General features: G+C 42.7%; 1 protein-coding gene across 1 annotated transcript in view; it reads right to left on the reverse strand.

Moving 5' to 3' along the window:
• Positions 1-5,355: 5,355 nt before the first annotated feature.
• The window catches only part of LOC109093053 (glutamate receptor ionotropic, NMDA 2B-like), a 38,430-nt gene continuing 24,280 nt past the window's right edge, over positions 5,356-19,505 (reverse strand). Inside the window, exons 7-14 of the mRNA XM_042719502.1 lie at positions 19,292-19,463; positions 16,187-16,340; positions 15,986-16,111; positions 15,061-15,290; positions 14,798-14,958; positions 11,817-12,004; positions 10,785-11,023; positions 5,356-9,700 (exon numbers count right to left, since the gene is read on the reverse strand). Of these exons, the coding sequence (XP_042575436.1) occupies positions 7,727-9,700; positions 10,785-11,023; positions 11,817-12,004; positions 14,798-14,958; positions 15,061-15,290; positions 15,986-16,111; positions 16,187-16,340; positions 19,292-19,463 (3,244 nt within the window). The 3' untranslated portion in view covers positions 5,356-7,726. The remainder of the gene's footprint in view (positions 9,701-10,784; positions 11,024-11,816; positions 12,005-14,797; positions 14,959-15,060; positions 15,291-15,985; positions 16,112-16,186; positions 16,341-19,291; positions 19,464-19,505) is intronic.

Below are 19,505 nucleotides of genomic sequence, written 5' to 3' on the forward strand. Positions count from 1 at the left end.
CTGAGCTGCGGTGGTAATTTTGTGTGTGTTATTAGCGTGTGCTGAGCTACGGTGGTAATTTTGTGTTATTAGGGTGTGATGAGCTACGGTGGTAATTTTGTGCTATTAGCGTGTGCTGAGCTACGGTGGTAATTTTTGTTGTTATTAGAGTGTGATGAGCTACGGTGGTAATTTTGTGTTATTAGCGTGTGGATGAGCTACGGTGGTAATTTTGTGTTTTATTAGCATGCGTTGTGCTGCAGTGGTAATTTTGTGTGTTATTAGCGTGTGCTGAGCTACGGTGTTAATTTTGTGTTATTAGGGTGTGATGAGCTACGGTGGTAATTTTGTGTTATTAGCGTGTGATGAGCTACGGTGGTAATTTTTGTGTTATTAGCGTGTGATGAGCTATGGTGGTAATTTTGTGTTATTAGAGTGTGATGAGCTACGGTGGTAATTTTGTGTTATTAGCGTGTGATGAGCTACGGTGGTAATTTTGTGTGTTATTAGCGTGTGCTGAGCTACGGTGGTAATTTTGTGTTATTAGCGTGTGCTGAGCTACGGTGTTCATTTTGTGTGTTATTAGCGTGTGCTGAGCTACGGTGGTAATTTTGTGTTATTAGCGTGTGCTGAGCTACGGTGGTAATTTTGTGTTATTAGCGTGTGCTGAGCTACGGTGGTAATTTTGTGTGTGTTATTAGCGTGTGCTGAGCTACGGTGGTAATTTTGTGTTATTAGCGTGTGATGAGCTACGGTGGTAATTTTGTGCTATTAGCGTGTGCTGAGCTACGGTGGTAATTTTGTGTGTTATTAGTGTGTGATGAGCTACGGTGGTAATTTTGTGTTATTAGCGTGTGATGAGCTACGGTGGTAATTTTGTGTTATTAGAGTGTGATGAGCTATGGTGGTAATTTTGTGTGTTATTAGCGTGTGATGAGCTACGGTGGTAATTTTGTGTGTTATTAGCGTGTGATGAGCTACGGTGGTAATTTTTGTGTTATTAGCGTGTGATGAGCTACGGTGGTAATTTTGTGTTATTAGCGTGTGCTGAGCTACGGTGGTAATTTTGTGTGTTATTAGCGTGTGATGAGCTACGGTGGTAATTTTGTGTTATTAGCGTGTGATGAGCTACGGTGGTAATTTTGTGTTATTAGCGTGTGATGAGCTACGGTGGTAATTTTGTGTGTTATTAGCATGTGCTGAGCTACGGTGGAAATTTTGTGTTATTAGCGTGTGCTGAGCTACGGTGGTAATTTTGTGTTATTAGCGTGTGCTGAGCTACGGTGGTAATTTTGTGTGTTATTAGCGTGTGATGAGCTACGGTGGTAATTTTGTGTTATTAGCGTATGGTGGTAATTTTGTGTTATTAGCGTGTGATGAGCTACGGTGGTAATTTTGTGTTATTAGCGTGTGCTGAGCTACGGTGGTAATTTTGTGTTATTAGCGTGTGCTGAGCTACGGTGGTAATTTTGTGTTATTAGCGTGTGATGAGCTACGGTGGTAATTTTGTGTTATTAGCGTGTGCTGAGCTATGGTGGTAATTTTGTGTGTTATTAGCGTGTGATGAGCTACGGTGGTAATTTTGTGTGTTATTAGCGTGTGATGAGCTACGGTGGTAATTTTGTGTTATTAGCGTGTGATGAGCTACGGTGGTATATTTTGTGTGTTATTAGCGTGTGCTGAGCTACGGTGGTAATTTTGTGTGTTATTAGCGTGTGCTGAGCTATGGTGGTAATTTTGTGTGTTATTAGCGTGTGATGAGCTACGGTGGTAATTTTGTGTTATTAGCGTGCGATGAGCTACGGTGGTAATTTTGTGTTATTAGCGTGTGATGAGCTACGGTGGTAATTTTGTGTGTTATTAGCATGTGCTGAGCTACGGTGGAAATTTTGTGTGTTATTAGCGTGTGCTGAGCTACGGTGGTAATTTTGTGTGTTATTAGCGTGTGCTGAGCTACGGTGGTAATTTTGTGTTATTAGCGTGTGATGAGCTACGGTGGTAATTTTGTGTTATTAGCGTGTGCTGAGCTACGGTGGTAATTTTGTGTGTTATTAGCGTGTGCTGAGCTACGGTGGTAATTTTGTGTGTTATTAGCGTGTGCTGAGCTGTGCCTGTAATTTTGTGTGTTTATTAGCATGCGTGGCGCTGCAGTGGTAATTTTGTGTTATTAGCGTGTGCTGAGCTACGGTGGTAATTTTGTGTGTTATTAGCGTGTGCTGAGCTACGGTGGTAATTTTGTGTTATTAGCGTGTGCTGAGCTGTGCCTGTAATTTTGTGTGTTTATTAGCATGCATGGCGCTGTGGTGGTAATTTTGTGTGTTATTAGCATGTGCTGAGCTGCGGCTGTAATTTTGTGTGTTTATTAGCATGCGTGGCGCTGTGGTGGTAATTTTGTGTGTTATTAGCATGTGCTGAGCTGCGGCTGGAATTTTTGTGTGTTTATTAGCATGCATGGCGCTGTGGTGTTAATTTTGTGTGTTATTAGCATGTGCTGAGCTGCGGCTGTAATTTTGTGTGTTTATTAGCATGCGTGGCGCTGTGGTGGTAATTTTGTGTGTTATTAGCATGTGCTGAGCTGCGGCTGTAATTTTGTGTGTTATTAGCATGTGCTGAGCTGCGGCTGTAATTTTGTGTGTGTTTATTAGCATGCGTGGCGCTGTGGTGGTAAATTTTGTGTTATTAGCATGTACTGAGCTGCGGCTGTAATTTTGTGTGTTATTAGCATGTGCTGAGCTGTGGCTGTAATTTTGTGTGTTTATTAGCATGCGTGGCGCTGCGGTGGTAATTTTGTGTTATTAGCGTGTGCTGAGCTGTGCCTGTAATTTTGTGTTTATTAGCATGCGTGGCGCTGTGGTGGTAATTTTGTGTGTTATTAGCATGTGCTGAGCTGCGGCTGTAATTTTGTGTGTTTATTAGCATGCGTGGCGCTGCGGTGTTAATTTTGTGTGTTATTAGCGTGTAAGGAGCTGCGGTTGTAATTTTGTGTCTTTATTAGCATGCGTGGCACTGTGGTGGTAATTTTGTGTGTTATTAGCATGTGCTGAGCTGCGGCTGTAATTTTGTGAGTTTATTAGCATGCGTGGCGCTGCGGTGGTAATTTTGTGTTATTAGCGTGTGCTGAGCTGTGCCTGTAATTTTGTGTTTATTAGCATGCATGGCGCTGTGGTGGTAATTTTTGTGTGTTATTAGCATGTGCTGAGCTGCGGCTGTAATTTTGTGAGTGTTTATTAGCATGCGTGGCGCTGTGGTGGTAATTTTGTGTGTTATTAGCATGTGCTGAGCTGCGGCTGTAATTTTGTGTGTTATTAGCATGTGCTGAGCTGCGGCTGTAATTTTGTGTGTTTATTAGCATGCGTGGCGCTGTGGTGGTAATTTTGTGTGTTATTAGCATGTGCTGAGCTGCGGCTGTAATTTTGTGTGTTTATTAGCATGCGTGGCGCTGCGGTGGTAATTTTGTGTTATTATCGTGTGCTGAGCTGTGCCTGTAATTTTGTGTGTTTATTAGCATGCATGGCGCTGTGGTGGTAATTTTGTGTGTTATTAGCATGTGCTGAGCTGCGGCTGTAATTTGTGTGTTTATTAGCATGCGTGGCGCTGTGGTGGTAATTTTGGTGTGTTATTAGCATGTGCTGAGCTGCGGGTGTAATTTTGTGTTATTAGCGTGTGCTGAGCTACGGTGGTAATTTTGTGTGTTATTAGCGTGTGCTGAGCTACGGTGGTAATTTTGTGTTATTAGCGTGTGCTGAGCTGTGCCTGTAATTTTGTGTGTTTATTAGCATGCGTGGCGCTGCGGTGGTAATTTTGTGTTATTAGCGTGTGCTGAGCTACGGTGGTAATTTTGTGAGTTTATTAGCGTGTGTTTTGCTGCGGTGGTAATTTTGTGTTATTAGCGTGTGCTGAGCTACGGTGGTAATTTTGTGAGTTTATTAGCGTGTGTGTGGCGCTGTGGTGGTAATTTTGTGTGTTATTAGCGTGTGCTGAGCTGCGGCTGTAATTTTGTGTGTTTATTAGCATGCGTGGCGCTGCGGTGTTAATTTTGTGTGTTATTAGCGTGTAAGGAGCTGCGGTTGTAATTTTGTGTCTTTATTAGCATGTGTAGCTCTGCGGGGTTAATTTTGTGTGATATTAGCATGTGTAGCTCTGCGGGGGTAATTTTGTGTGATATTAGCGTGTGTAGCCCTGCGGGGGTAATTTTGTGTGATATTAGCGTGTGTAGCCCTGCAGGGGTAATTTTGTGTGTTAGCGTGTGCTGAGTACAGGTGGTAATTTTGTGTGTTATTAGCATGTGCTGAGCTGTGGCTGTAATTTTGTGTGTTATTAGCATGTGCTGAGCTTTAATTTTGTGTGTTTATTTGCATGCGTGGTACTGCAGTGGTATTTTTGTGTGTTATTAGCATGTGTGTTGAGTTGCGTCTGTAATTTTGTGTGTTATTAGCATGTGTTGAGTTGCGTCTGTAATTTTGTGTGTGTTATTAGCATGTGTTGAGTTGCGTCTGTAATTTTGTGTGTTATTAGCATGCGTGGCACTGCAGTTTAATTCCTCAGGAAAGTTTGCTGGTGTGAGTCAGTGTAGTGGGCAGAGCTTCAGATGATTATCTTCTTACCCCCTACCCCTGCGCACTGCTCTGTTGCTAGGCAACCATTAATAAGAGTGAGCCGCAGCTTCACAAAGGATTGTGGGACTGTGGGGGTGTTGAGAGGTTCATTAAATGGCAGCAGCACAGTCAACAAGAACGAGCGGTGCTGTACTGCTATCATCCCAGAGTCTCTCTCCCTCTCTCTCCCTGCTTTTTTATTGTTTGGAAGTCCTTCCCTGTCCCTCCCTCTGCTGCCTGTCTCTCTGTCTGTGTGTCTTTCAATATTTCATATACCTCTTTCTCCTACGTGAGTGAGGAATGAATAAGAGGAAAGTGGATGTGTGAGGAATAATAGATTACAGTCGAGCTGAGTGCTTCACATGTAGTTTAGCGTCTCACTGCACGACAGAAAACGTTAACGCTAGAAATCCTATCGCACTGTTCACACTGTCAGTACTCCATACTGCATACTAGACAGAAACTGCTGCATTCAGTCAGCTGCAAGCCATTACTGATGAGGCACTTCAGCAGCTTCGTGTTCTTGTCAGTGCTTAAATTCACAATCATTTGTCTCTGAACTTGTATACTAGAATGAAGCTGAACATCGGGGACATTTCATCATGGGATACCACGTATCATTTGTACACTACACAAGCTTAAGGTATTCCATGCATAGAGAAAATGTAGTGCAGCAGATTACGTGACAGCGTAGTACAGTACATAGAGAGTACAGTACATAGGAGGCGAGCACACACCAGAGCGCAGAGTGAGATGAGCAGCAGGCAGACAGACTCAAGAGTTTATTTTAATTTGCTTTATTCAGCATGTGAAAGAATTCTGATCCATCATCATCATCAAAACACTCGCTCACTATTAAAGTCTCATAGAGGTTTGTGTTCATACAAAAGGAGGAATTCTCTCATTATTATATACACAATCTGTACATGTTTTCACTTTAGGATCATTTCAGAGATGTAAATGACGTAAAAATTTCAGTAACATATCAAAGTGGATGTAGTTCTTATTCCATAGTGAAACAATTCACTCATTCAGCCCGCATCCTCTTGCACTGCAGTTACCATGGGAACAGCATTGTAACACCATGGCAGTGCCATAGCAACAAGAGTATTTAACACAGAAGTCAGAGTCTCGCACACGCACACGCACACCTGACAAGTGACAAATTCATCGATCGTGTGGAGAAAACAACAGATGGAGTTTGTACCGTAGCGATGTGAATAACAACAGGGTGCTTCTTACCTGTAGAATACTTTAAACCAGCTATACTTACCTTAGAATAATGAGAATATAGTAGTCAACAGAACGTTAAAAGTTGCTTATATATTGCGAATACACTAGAAAAAATATAACTACAGCTATGCGTAATAGGCGTATTCCTCTATGAGCACAAGAAAATGTGATTTTCAAGCATATAGAGCTCAAGCTATAAGCATGGGGGTCGTAGGGAACTCTGTGTGTGTGTGTGTGAATCTAAACTATATACTTTTTAGGAAAACTCAAACATAGATTACTGCGCTATAACGGGAACGCCGCCGGCTTTAACATACGAGAAGAAAACACCCTAAAAATCTTTGATTTTATAATAATAATAATAATAATAATAATAATAGTAATGCTCTAAAAAGAAAGAAGTTTAAAGACGTGGTTAGAGTAACTCTAACTGTAGAAACAATACAAGAGGAGATGAAAGGTTATTCTGCGCAGACCTAAAGCGAGGACGGGACCTCACGATAGCGCTACAATTAAAAACATGACACTCTAGCAGCTTACTATTCAGCTTTACAAAGTCAGTCAATCCTTAGAAAGGTCTCAAAGACCTGCTTCAGATCATTAAACACACTCTGTGACGGATGCTGGAGATCTCTCTCTCTCTCTGTGTGTGTGTGTGTGTGTGTGTGTGTGTGTGTGGTTACTTAGCTACACTTTGAGGACACTTTGAGGCTGATTGTTTACTAAATCTGACAAAACCACCTTCTGTAAACATCCTGAAAGGTACCAATACAGAAATAATGTAAAGGCTTCTTTGTCTACGTTTTAGGGTTTGGGTGTTAGCAATAGGGTGAGTTTATAGCAATTATGTCCTCATTTACATAGCTACACAAACGTGTATGTGTGTGTGAGAGAGAACCTAGAAACTTTCTCCAGCAGGCGACCAGACACCTAAACACAACCGGAGAAAAACTTAGCAAGGAGTAATCAGTACACTAATCGAGTAAACTAAACATGTCCACGACAGCACTGCTCAGCTCTGTTACGCTGCAAAGGTAAATCCTTAAAATGAAGCCGGTTAGGAGGCGGTAAACTATCAGAATTAAGTAATAAACATGGATTTAAAAAGCAAACTATCGCTTAAAATATCACTTATCATGAGTTATAATGCATTTGCTAAATTTTGCATATTTTATGTTTTTGTTATTTTGTTCTGTTTTTATCTTAATTTTGGTTATACTTGAAAAAGCTATATTAAAGGTAGACCTTGTCGGCTTATATAAAAAGAAATGTATTTACAACCAAAACAAAGAGAGGCATTGATACTGTCATTTCATCTCCCTCGTTTCTCACCTTCTGAGCGAGAGTCACGTGAGTGTAACCAAAGGTGTTTCAACACGATTTCTGGTTGGATATGAAATATCACGGCAGTAGAGACTCGAATATAAATGATGGCATAAAACGGAGGCTTGTGCACTTTCACGAATGCACGCGTGTTTCACGGCAGTAAACAGCATGGGAGAGGCTGTTGCCATGGATGCGCTAGGTTGATGCGGAGACTGGATTGATCGTCACATTCAAAAATCCCTAACGCTCAGCATAGGCCTCAGGAAATGACAGACAAATGGAACCCAATTTCAACAACAGATTACCAGTCAGCAGTGTCTTCACAATGTCTCTGAGGTACAGTTATTACCCTGTTTCAAAAAAAAAAAAAAATCAATGCGCATTTATTATGCTTTCATGATTGTATCTTCACAAAAGACAAGAGTACAGGACTGGGCTGTTCTGGTGGCCATCTGACATGGCAGATGGACGTGCTCTTGTTCTTCTCACCAGCTCGTGGAGATGAACCCAATGGTGCAAACGTAAACTTCACAGGAAATGACATTTTCAGTTCTCCCGAGTTCTGTGTGTCCTGCTAAAATCTGGACTTGTTCTCACACGTCAGACTCTATGCTAGAGAGCTTCTCGTACACATGTCCGTTGCTGCCGGTGAACGGCCGAGGCGGGCCGAGGCTGCTGGTGTGGTGGTTCCCCATGCACAGCTCCGCAGGGAAGCCCATGGGGCTGAGCAGATCCCCATGCTGCGACTGCTGCTTGGTGACGTAGTAGGACTTGGCACCGTGCAGCAGACACTGGTCGTCTCCGAACGTAGGGATGAAAGGGTTGTGGTCGGTTCGGTCAGGATAGAGGGATTTAGATAAAGCATGAACAGGCCCCTCCAGGAGTCCTCTGTCTCTCAGATCTCTCTCTCCCACCGAGCGCCGATGGGGCGTGTTCTGCAACCCAAACAGCGATCCTGCGCCCCTCTCAGCTGCTCCGTAGAACAGCGGGTCTCGCTCCGTGTCCTGCTCGGGACGCTCGAATATGTGTGCGAAGGAGGCATCCATGCAGCGCTCACGCTCCTTGAGGCTGACGCTGCGCGGCGGCGGTGCTGCACATAACACAGGCGGCGCGCCCATCCCACTAAACTCTTCTCTCTGCAGGTCTACGAATGCGTCGTAGGAGTGTTGCCGGCGTAGCGGCTTTCCGCTGAAGGCTCTACGGCGCTGCGCCGGTGTCTGGCCTCTACTGCCTCCCAGTTGCTCCAGCAGGTGGTTACTGTCCTCGCTGATGTCATACAGGTTTCCGGACTTCTTGCAGGCTTCGCAACGCATGCAAGTGGCAGAACTGGGACGGCTGCTTCCGACCCTTCCTGCAGCTCCCGATGCCACACAGCCACTTCCGACGTGCAGAACTCCGTGCTTGCTGCCTGCACTGCTGGCCCGACAGCTGCGACATTCCCGGTCGCCGCTCTCCGCTTTCTTGGGTTTGCTCTTCAGGAAGTCATCTACAGACACCAAACTGGTGCAGTTGCCTCCTCCTCCGCCGCCGCCGCTGGGGCCGTCAGTAAGATCCACATGCTCCCACTGCGGGATGCCTTCCTTGGGCCGGAACTGATCCAGGTAGAAATCCCTCAGGCTTTCCTTGTCCTGTAGCAGATATGAGGTTGAGCTCACACCTCGTTTGCGCTCAGACGGAGGCGAAGCTGAGCGGTGCCCGTGGTGGTGGTGATGCTGGCGGCGGCGGTAACCCAACTCGATCTCATCGAGTTCCCTGCGGGACTTTGCAGACACCGGACGCTTCTTCAAGCTGTCTCTATACTGCTTGCGTTTCTTTGTATTTCCCTCTAGATTACCGTAGGTGACGGTATGAGTGGAAATGTCAGACACATCAGAGCGGATGTTTCCGTCGTCAGCTCCACCACAGAACCGGTCGTGTCCTGCGATGTATCCAGAACTGGAAGCTCCACCTTTAAAGGAAAACTTTCCGTACAGGTCAGCCAGTCCCTGCTTCAATCCCGGCCCAGACGGAGGTGTCTGGCTCTGCAGCAGGTCGAATTTACTCATGTTCCTGTGCGTTAGCGCAGAACGTGGCTGTGTGGTGAAGATGGGGGCTACACCGCCACCAAGGCTGTCGCAGTCAAACATGCCGCCCTCCAGAGAACTGCTGGAGCCCAGGCTGTGGGGCCGGTTGGGGCCCGTCAGCCCCAGTGTGGAGCCTCCGTGGTGGTGCAGGTAGTGGTCCTGATACAGGTTGCTGTCCTTCAGGTGCAGGTTGCCGAAGGTGCGCTCCACCTCGCTGATGTAGTCGCTGAACATGTTGTCATCGGGCAGGTAGGGGGCCTTGCAGTCCGAGTGTCCGGCCAGGCTGCGGCGGTGCTCGCTGATGTCGTAGACGGAGGACTCTCGGCGGATGAAGTCCAGCGCACTATGCGGGGAGCCGTTAACCCCGGAAAGGGATGCCATGTTCTTGGCGGTGCGCAACAGACGCAGGATATTTGAGTGTGTGTTGTTCATAGTAGCCGAGGGAGAATTGAGTGCTGAACTCTTATCTTCGATTTCTACTCCATGAATGCAGCTGTAAATCTCCTGAGAGAGGAAGAGAGAGACCTTTCAGTGTTCAGACAGCCTCTTAAAACTGTATTTTGCACTACTCCGATGAATTTTCATCATCATTACTCCAGTCTTCAGTGTCACACGATCTTCAGAAATCATTCTAATATGATGATTTGCTGTTCAAGAAACATTTATTATTGTTATTATTATTATTATTATTATATTCATCATTATTTAAAACAGTTGAGTATTTTTTTTTTCAGGATTCTTTGATGATTGGAAAGATCCAAAGATCAACATTTATATGAAATAAATAGCTTTTGTAACATTATACACTACACCATTCAAAATAAATTATATAAATTAATACTTTTATGTAGCAAGGATGCTTTAAATTAATCAAAAATGATGATAAAGACATTTATAATGTTACAAAAGATTTCCATTTCAGATAAATGCTGTTATTCAGAACTTTCTAGTCATCAAAGAAACTTGAAAAAATTCTACTCAGCTGTTTTCAACATAATAATAATAATAATAATAATCAGAAATGTTTCTTGAGCAGCAAATCAGAATATTCAGATGATTTCTGAAGGATCATGTGACTGGAGTAATAATGCTAAAAATTCAGCTTTGAAATGAATGTTATAATTTTTTTTGTTTGTTAATGTGTCTGGAGTAATTTTTAGAAATAAAAACGGTGCAATTAAATGAATTATTTAGCCTTCGTTCAAACAAGAAATGTGAAATCAGCGTCAAATAAACATAAGACTCTTAGACTCACCTTATTTATATTAACGTTTTAACTTTATACTATAACATTGGCTGATTATTCTTATAGATTGAAACAAAAGTGCCTCATCCAGGATAAAGAACATGAAAAGGGTTGATTTATATTAACGTTTTTGAGTAACCAACAACAAAAATGTGTTGCTGGAGACGGTCTTATTAAAAATTGCGAATTGATTGAAATATCGGAATTGTTTTTAAAAATCATATCACCATCACTGAAAATAACTGTATTGGGATATGTATTGATACTGAATTTTTGTCCAGCCCTACTGCGACGCTGTGTTTTTTAGAGGTGTGGCTGTGCGTGGTTTGGAGACAGAATTACCCTGCTGATGGTGAAGGTGAACCCTGGTTTCCCATTACACACGCCCATGAAGCAGAAGCGCAGGTGCCAGTAGAAGACGTGTTCAGCGATGAAGGTGATGAGTGACAGAGCCATGGCGGCACCCAGCATGTAGAAAACACCCGCCATATTGTCCACGTCCAGCTGACTGCTCATCACTTCATTCTTCTCGTGGTGGCAGATCCCGGTGAGCCAGAGAGCCTCAAACTCCTCCATATCACCTGAGACACACACAAACACGTTATAAAAGGTGATGCAATGCTCCTACACACTGGGTCCATTACAACAATGAGTTTGGTCTGTATTTGAAGCAAAGGCTAAGATAATTCAAAGCTACCGGTAGACGAGTGCAGTCTTTAATTTGAACAGGATTCACATAAGAAGACTGATCAAAACAAGGCAGAAATTCACCACCAAGAACAATGGAAAACATGAGGGCTATGCTGAAAATTCAGCTTTGAAATCACAGGAATAATTACATTTTGAAATATATTCAAATAGAAAGCAGTTATTTTAAATAGTAAAAATATTTCACAATATTACTGCTTTTGCTGTATTTGGATCAAATAAATGCAGGATTCGTGAGCAGAAGAGACCTGTTTAAAAAAACATTAAAAAGCTTACTGTTCAAAGACTTTTAACTGTAGTGTAAATATGTGAAAATAGGATCCGGAAACATAGGAATTACTCTCAGGGAACAAGGACAGGACAGAAAAAATAAAATAAAATACAGAACCAAGCCATGCAAGTCCAAGAAGCAAAAGCACATGTAAACCAAAACAAAATGTTCAATTTCTAAAAATGCAACAACAGTCCGCCAATTGTGAATGTAAAGGTGCTTCCAGAAGATGAGCTCCTTGGCTCACAGAACAATACTTTACAAGACTGCAAATGTCCTAATTTCATCATTTTTATTGGGTGCAGCATTTACTGAGGGTTGCTGGATTATTATGACTAGTGAACAAGCTGGCAGATGAGTGTCTATCTGATGTGAATGACTCAACATGAGCGTACCGTCTCCAAAGAGCTGCAGGATGGCGAGGTCCACCTGTCTCTTCCAGCCCGAGTCTTTCTGGATGGCGATACCATAGCCGGTGGAAGCGAACACTTTCCCGGAGCCGATGGTGACCAGCTTACAGCCCTCATCTCTGCCCGCCATGTAGTTCAGCACCGCTGCATCGTAAATGAAGGCATCCAGCTTCCTGCAATTCAAGACACCACATGCATTCAGGACATGCACAGATAATATTTTCATAGTAACACTTCATTTTAATAACCGCTGCGAATTAGTTGCATAGTAGCCATTTATTAGTATGTTTAAAACACGCAAAAAAAAAAAAAAATAAATAAATAAATAAATGAGTGTGAATGTACAAGGGCTAATTTTGATCTACACACAAAAAATAGTGAAACAATGTCAATTTTCGTAGAATTTGAGGTTTTCACAAAAATGAGTTCATTAAGCCCTCGACAAGCAATCCCAATGCTCCAAATAGTAATGAAACATCTAAAATTATCTTTATTCGTATGCTTTCCATGAGGAGTACCTTTTTCTCTTCTCGCTTCTTGACAGCATAGCAACACCCTAGCAACTACTCCCAGGTACCCTAGCAACACCTTAGTAACCACACAGAGTATCTTAGGAACTTCTACTCAGGGTACCCTAGCAACCGCATAGCAACACCCTAGCAACCACCCAACGTACCCTAGCAACCGCATAGCAAAATAGTAGTAAGGTTGCTATAGCAAGAGGTTAGCACATAGCAACACCCTAGCAACCATCCCGAGTACCCTAGCAACCATCCTAGCAACCACCCCAGGTACCCTAGCAACCGCATAGCAACACCCTAGCAACCATCCAGAATAACTTAGGGTGTATTCACACCAGGAAAGTCCACTAGTTCACTTGCGTGGATCCAGACCAAATACAGTGTAGATTTTTTTTTTTTTTTTTTTTTTGCCTGGTTTGCTTTAACACTGCCATTTTTGCAAGTGAACCATAAATTGTTAACAAAACCACACTTGTGCTTAATGTCATTCATTAATTGGTTGGTCCATTCAACTGTGGCAGAGTTTGTTTGGACCCGGACCTAGTCCACCTCTTCAGCTGGATCTCCGGACGGTTGTTTGGTCCGCACTAGAGTGCGACTGCTGTATTCACACCTGCCCAAAATATCCGCACCAAGAGGGGAAATGAACTTGAGTTTGATTAAATCGAACCAAACAAGACAGGTGTGAATATACCCTCAGCAATATTTCTAAGCCATATGAATTCATTCACATTACATTACATTTAATCATTTAGCAGACGCTTTTATCCAAAGCGACTTACAAATGAGGACAATTAAACAAAATCAATAAAAGAGCAATGATATGCAAGTGCTATAACAAGTCTCAGTTAGTTTAACGCAGTACACGTAGCAAGGTCTTCTCTTTAAAAAAAAAAAAAAAATTTAAAATAAAATGTAGATATATATATATATATATATATATATATATATATATATATATATATATATATATATATATATATATATATATAAATAAAAAGAAAACAGATAGAATAAGAATAGAGCAAGCTAATGTTAGAGGCCTTCTTTGGTTTTGTTAATTGTATAATAAATAAAAAACAAAACAAATAGAATACAAAAAGATGAGAGAAGCAAGTGTTTTTTTTATTAATTTATTTAAAGAAAACAAGCAGTTAGTAAATGAATAGAGTGCCAGACTAATTTAAGCTTCCATTCTAATATACACATATACACAGAATTACTGTATTAAAATATTTAATTCAATTCAATTCAAGTTTATTTGTATAGCGCTTTTTGCTATACAAAACATTGCAAAGCAACTTTACAGAAAATTAAGTTTCTACAATATTTAGTAGTAGCTTATCAGTGGTGACTGTCAGTTCATGTGCATATGGCAGAAATGTTCTGAAAAATCAATAAAAGACGTAAACAAACAGACGATTAACTTATAGCGATGTGGTATACAATGGTATTATGTGGTATGCAAACATAATCCTGTTACTGTGAACGTTTGGGGAAAACATCTGATGTGTAACATTATATTAGACCTGTGCATTACAGTAGGACTTACTATATCGGCCGTCTGTCTCATTAATGTTAATCTAACAATAAAAGAAAAGTGTGAACCACTCGCTGCTCTTAACTGAACTGCTTTTGTAGTTTTGATAGTCAGTTTATTTGTAATAAACACATCAAAGTGATTTTTTTACCTTTGATTATTTGTTTTTCTTACTTGAATGTTTTTGTTTAGATGTAAGCCTAAAATAAAAAAAAATAATTATTTCTTATATTTGTTCTACTGTTTTTTGTTTGTTTTGTTTTTTTGCATCTGTTCCTATTTACAATAACAAAGATAAACTAAAAAAACAGGGAACGAGGGGTTACACTGGTGCCGTGACCCGGATAGGAGTGAGGTTTAGGGGGGTGAGTGTAACGGAGGCCAACGTGTAGGTTCTGTGCAGGTAAACCTCACTCCCCTGATCTCTAGAGACGCACTAGCAACTGACACTAGTGGCTGCAGTATTAAGCATCCTTGTTAGTGCGTCTGACTCCCATGCCGGAGACCCACTCGGAACAAGAATGAGGTGTGGTGGTGAGCACCCGGGAGAGAGGGGTTACACTGACTCCATCAACTTCAAACAGGTGTAGCTCTGTCATATTTCGTCAGATTATGTCTTATTATAATAAAAATAAAAATTTTTTAAAAATTTGCTCATTGTGACTCATCTTACTAGCACTGGTCACATATTTGTGTCTTATTCTGCAAGATCATATTGTAGATCCTTTCTTCCTCACACCTGATCTTGAAAAACTACTAACTATTAATAAGCAGCAAGTAAGGAGTTTATTATGGGAAATCTCTTAATTAATAGTGATAATGTGTTTTAAAGTGTTACCATTTTCATTAATGACTGATCGAGAAGCACGTCAGAGAAGTGCCTCAGGTGGTTTTCCCACACTCACCCTGTTTTCAGACTGTACAGAGCTTCATCCACATTGCGCTGGTGGAATTTTACCATGTAGGAGTGCATCTCTCTGTAGTTATTGCGGATATTTCTCTCAGTGCTGCCGTTGGGCACCGTCCCGAAGCGAAATGGCGGGGAGAAGTCATTGGGTCTCTGAAACTGAAGACAAACAAACAGCACAATGGTGAGCGGACAGACTGACCAGAAAACAAAATAACCGCTCTACCTGAAGAAATACAGCTGTATCTTCTATTAGAGTACCTTTTTGTCACTGAGGCCTGACACCTGGTCCACATACTCTTCCTGGATCATAAACGCGGCCAGGTTAGCAGTATAGCTGGCCAAGAAAATCACAGCAAAGAAGGCCCAGACAGACACCATGATCTTGCTGGTGGTTCCTCTAGGGTTCTGCACTGGCACAGAGTTATTGAAGACCAAACCCCAGAGCAGCCAGATGGCCTTTCCAATGGTGAATGATGGACCTCCGGCCTCTGAGAGCACAGAAACACAACACAAGTGACTCCACCACTCTCACTTAACACCTGAGAGAAGTGAAGGAGATGCACAAGTCTTTCATGACAAGTGTGAAGGAGCAGTTTAGTAGCTGGAGATCCAGGTACAACACAACACTCAATGCAACTCACTACACACTTCCTGTGCCGTCCTGTATACTCTAGAATATTTTGGTTCAGTTTAATTTGGTAGAACTAAGTCAAATTAGACTGATACCAACATGGCAAGAATGTTTTTATAGTTCTTCACAAAATATGCTGCTCCACAAGAATCCTCTTATAACGTTTGAGAACACAACCTTCAATGTCATAGCAACCAGTTTCACCATCTTTGTAATGAGAATCACTTATTAACCTGTAGCCAACAGGTTCTGTGCCAAAACAAAAGATCTATTGTTTTAAATATTCGATTAAATACTCATCAGCAAACTGAAGCCTTTAAAAATTCATTTAAATTCCAATTACAGTTTTTCTTAAAAAGCAAAATAAAATAATTTCTCAAATCGTTCAGCCCTGATGGAAAAGCTGTGTGACATGAGCCATGAGCAAAACTACGGAAGAACTGCATGACATTAAAGTTTGGAAATTACGATCAATAATGAATGACTCCCAGGAAATAGCAGCAGTATTTGTCATGCAGATGTGCTCATGTGTGCGGATGTGTTGTTCTGTACCTCTGCCGTCGATGAGACGGCGATTGTAGCCCACGGGACTGAAGTATTCAAAGACGAACACGGCGATGGCACAAACCAGCAGCAGCATGACAAACATCATGATCCAGACGTCTGCACTGAACGGCTCTGTGGACGGAGAACAGACACGTTTACAGATACAGACACCGGAGAGGAAGAGACGAACGGAGGAGAGAGTCTCACCAAGGAATGCAGATGGAGACACGGTGCCATTGCTCCGAGACACCATGACACTGATGCCCGTCTCTATGAAGGGCACGGAGAAGTCAATGACCTCTGACCTCTCCTCATTAATGGTCAGCGAGCCGACGGCCATGTGAGCATTCTTCAACACCACCTGCAGACAGACAGACAGGTGAGATAGAGACAGACAGACAGACAGACAGACAGACAGGTAAGAGACAGACAGACAGACAGGTGAGAGACAGTCAGACAGACAGACAGGTGAGAGACAGACAGACAGACAGACAGACAGGTGAGATAGAGACAGACAGACAGACAGACAGACAGACAGACAGGTAAGTGACAGACAGACAGACAGGTGAGAGACAGTCAGACAGACAGACAGGTGAGAGACAGACAGACAGACAGACAGACAGACAGACAGGTGAGAGACAAATAGACAGACAGGTGAGATAGAGACAGACAGACAGGTGAGAGACAAACAGACAGACAGGTGAGAGACAGACAGACAGACAGACAGACAGACAGATAGATGAGAGGCAAACTGACAGACAGGTGAGAGACAAGCAGACAGACAGGTGAGATAGAGACAGACAGACAGACAGGTGAGAGACAGACAGACAGATAGACAGATAGATGAGAGGCAAACTGACAGACAGGTGAGAGACAAACAGACAGACAGGTGAGATAGAGACAGACAGACAGGTGAGAGACAAACAGACAGACAGGTGGGATAGAGACAGACAGACAGACAGGTGAGAGACAGACAGACAGACAGACAGATAGATGAGAGGCAAACTGACAGACAGGTGAGAGACAAGCAGACAGACAGGTGAGAGACAAACAGATGGACAGGTGAGATAGAGACAGACAGACAGACAGGTGAGATAGATAGAGACAGACAGACAGCTAAGATAGAGACAGACAGACAGGTGAGAGACAGAGAGACAGACATACAGGTGAGAGAGACAGACAGGTGAGATAGAGATGGACAGACAGACAGGTGAAATAGAGACAGACAGACAGGTGAGATAGAGACGGACAGACAGACAGACAGGTGAGATAGAGATGGACAGACAGACAGGTGAGAGACAGACAGACAGACAGACAGACAGACAGGTGAGATAGAGACAGACAGACAGGCGAGATAGAGACAGACGGACAGACAGGTAAACTTGAATGTTATTTGGCCCCAAACAGAGACTACACAACTGCAGAATATCTGAGTTCAGTGAAAGACTGTAAATGAAGAAGACAGATGAGGAGGTACAGACTGAGCAGTCATACTCTGACTATAGAGACGGACAGATATCCACAGCACTGGACAAATGTGTGCATTTGTGATTAATGTAGACACTTAGTCACTTCCTAGCTGGTCTAGATATAACTATCAACACATTACAAAGACATTTCTTTTCCCTGACTTCAAAACATTAAACAAGAAAACACAACTTCAATATTTACTAGGTGAAAAAAAACAAGATTGTATCTTACTAGCAGCACAATACATTGATGCCTGTCACAAAAAGAGGGAGGAGTCAACAAATCAGTGATGCGCCTACACACACACACACACACACACACACAGACACACACCACATTGAATTTTAAATTGTTCATAGAATTCTAAAATGTTGTTTTGTTCTACTTTTAAATGTATACACATGCATGTTTTTGCTGCATATATCTGTTCTAAATTCATTGTAAACACTATGCTTTGGCAATACATTGTAACAATTTTCTTGCCAATAAAGCACGTACTCAATTGAAATTGACAGACATGTGAGAGACAGACAGACAGACAGACAGACAAACAGGTGACAGACAGACAGACAGACAGACAGGTGAGGGACAGACAGACAGACAGACATGTGAGAGACAGACAGACAGGTGAGAGACAGACAGACAGACAGACAGACAGACAGGCAGGTGAGAGACAGACAGACAGACAGACAGACATGTGAGAGATAGATAGACAGACAGACAGACAGACAGAGAGAGGGTCAGACAGACAGACAGACAGACAGACAGACAGACAGACAGACAGACAGACAGGCAGGTGAGAGACAGACAGACAGACAGACATGTGAGAGACAGACAGACAGACAGACAGACAGACAGACAGGCAGGCAGGTGAGAGACAGACAGACAGGTGAGAGACAGACAGACAGGCAGGCAGGTGAGAGACAGACAGACAGACAGGTGAGAGACAGACAGACAGACAAGTGAGAGACAGACAGACAGACAGACATGTGAGAGAAAGACAGACATGTGAGAAACAGACAGACAGACAGACAGACAGACAGGTGAGAGACAGACATGTGAGAGACAGACAGAGAGACAGACAGACAGACAGACAGACAGACAGACAGGCAGACAGACAGTTGAGAGACAGACAGACAGACAGACAGACAGACAGGTGAGAGACAGACAGACAGGTGAGAGACAGACAGACAGACAGGTGAGAGACAGACAGACAGACAAGTGAGAGACAGACAGACAGACAGACAGGTGAGAGACAGACAGGGAGTGAGAGACAAGACAGACAGACAGACAGACAGACAGACAGACATGTGAGAGACAGACATGTGAGAGACAGACAGACAGACAGACAGGTGAGAGACAGACAGGCTAGCTTCATTCCCAGCATTCATAGCTGCACTGTGTTGACATGAGGAGAGATATGGAGAGGTGTACCGCAGATATGAGACGAGAGATTCTAGATCAACAACAGACAGAAAGTGGGTTATCACACTGTCTCTCTCTCTGTCTGTCTCTCGCTCTCTCTGTTGGTAATTTTAGCTCCAAATACCTGAACTTCACTTCACACGACTAAACTGGGGCACAACAGTGTGTGTGTGTGTGTGTGTTTGTGTTACGATGGGATGGCAGTGAGAAAAATGTAGACTGAAACCATGAGCATTTTTTAGCATAAAGACACACACAGTTGTCTAAATGAGGACACTGCACACTCCATAAAGACTTTGATTGTTTTTATAGACAGCTAATTATAAACACTACCGGCTGGCACAAACACACACAAACTCTCACAGACAATGATTAGAGTTCCTGACTTCATTTATAAAAAAAAGATACCAGCCGTACCTCTCCCACCATCCCGTTCCACGTGCCATTGATCTTCTTGCCGTGTTTGCCGTTGGTGACCAGATAAAGGTCGTAGGTGAACTTCACAGACTTGGCAATCTTCTTCAGGATGTCAATACAGAAGCCTTTACAGCAGCGCTTGATGTAGATGCCAGAATCCCCCGTCTGATTCCTGGCAGACAGACAGAGACACGTGAGTGATCTGACAGATTTC

Source organism: Cyprinus carpio, chromosome B3 (assembly GCF_018340385.1).
Source record: "Cyprinus carpio isolate SPL01 chromosome B3, ASM1834038v1, whole genome shotgun sequence".
Taxonomy (NCBI): Eukaryota; Metazoa; Chordata; class Actinopteri; order Cypriniformes; family Cyprinidae; genus Cyprinus; species Cyprinus carpio.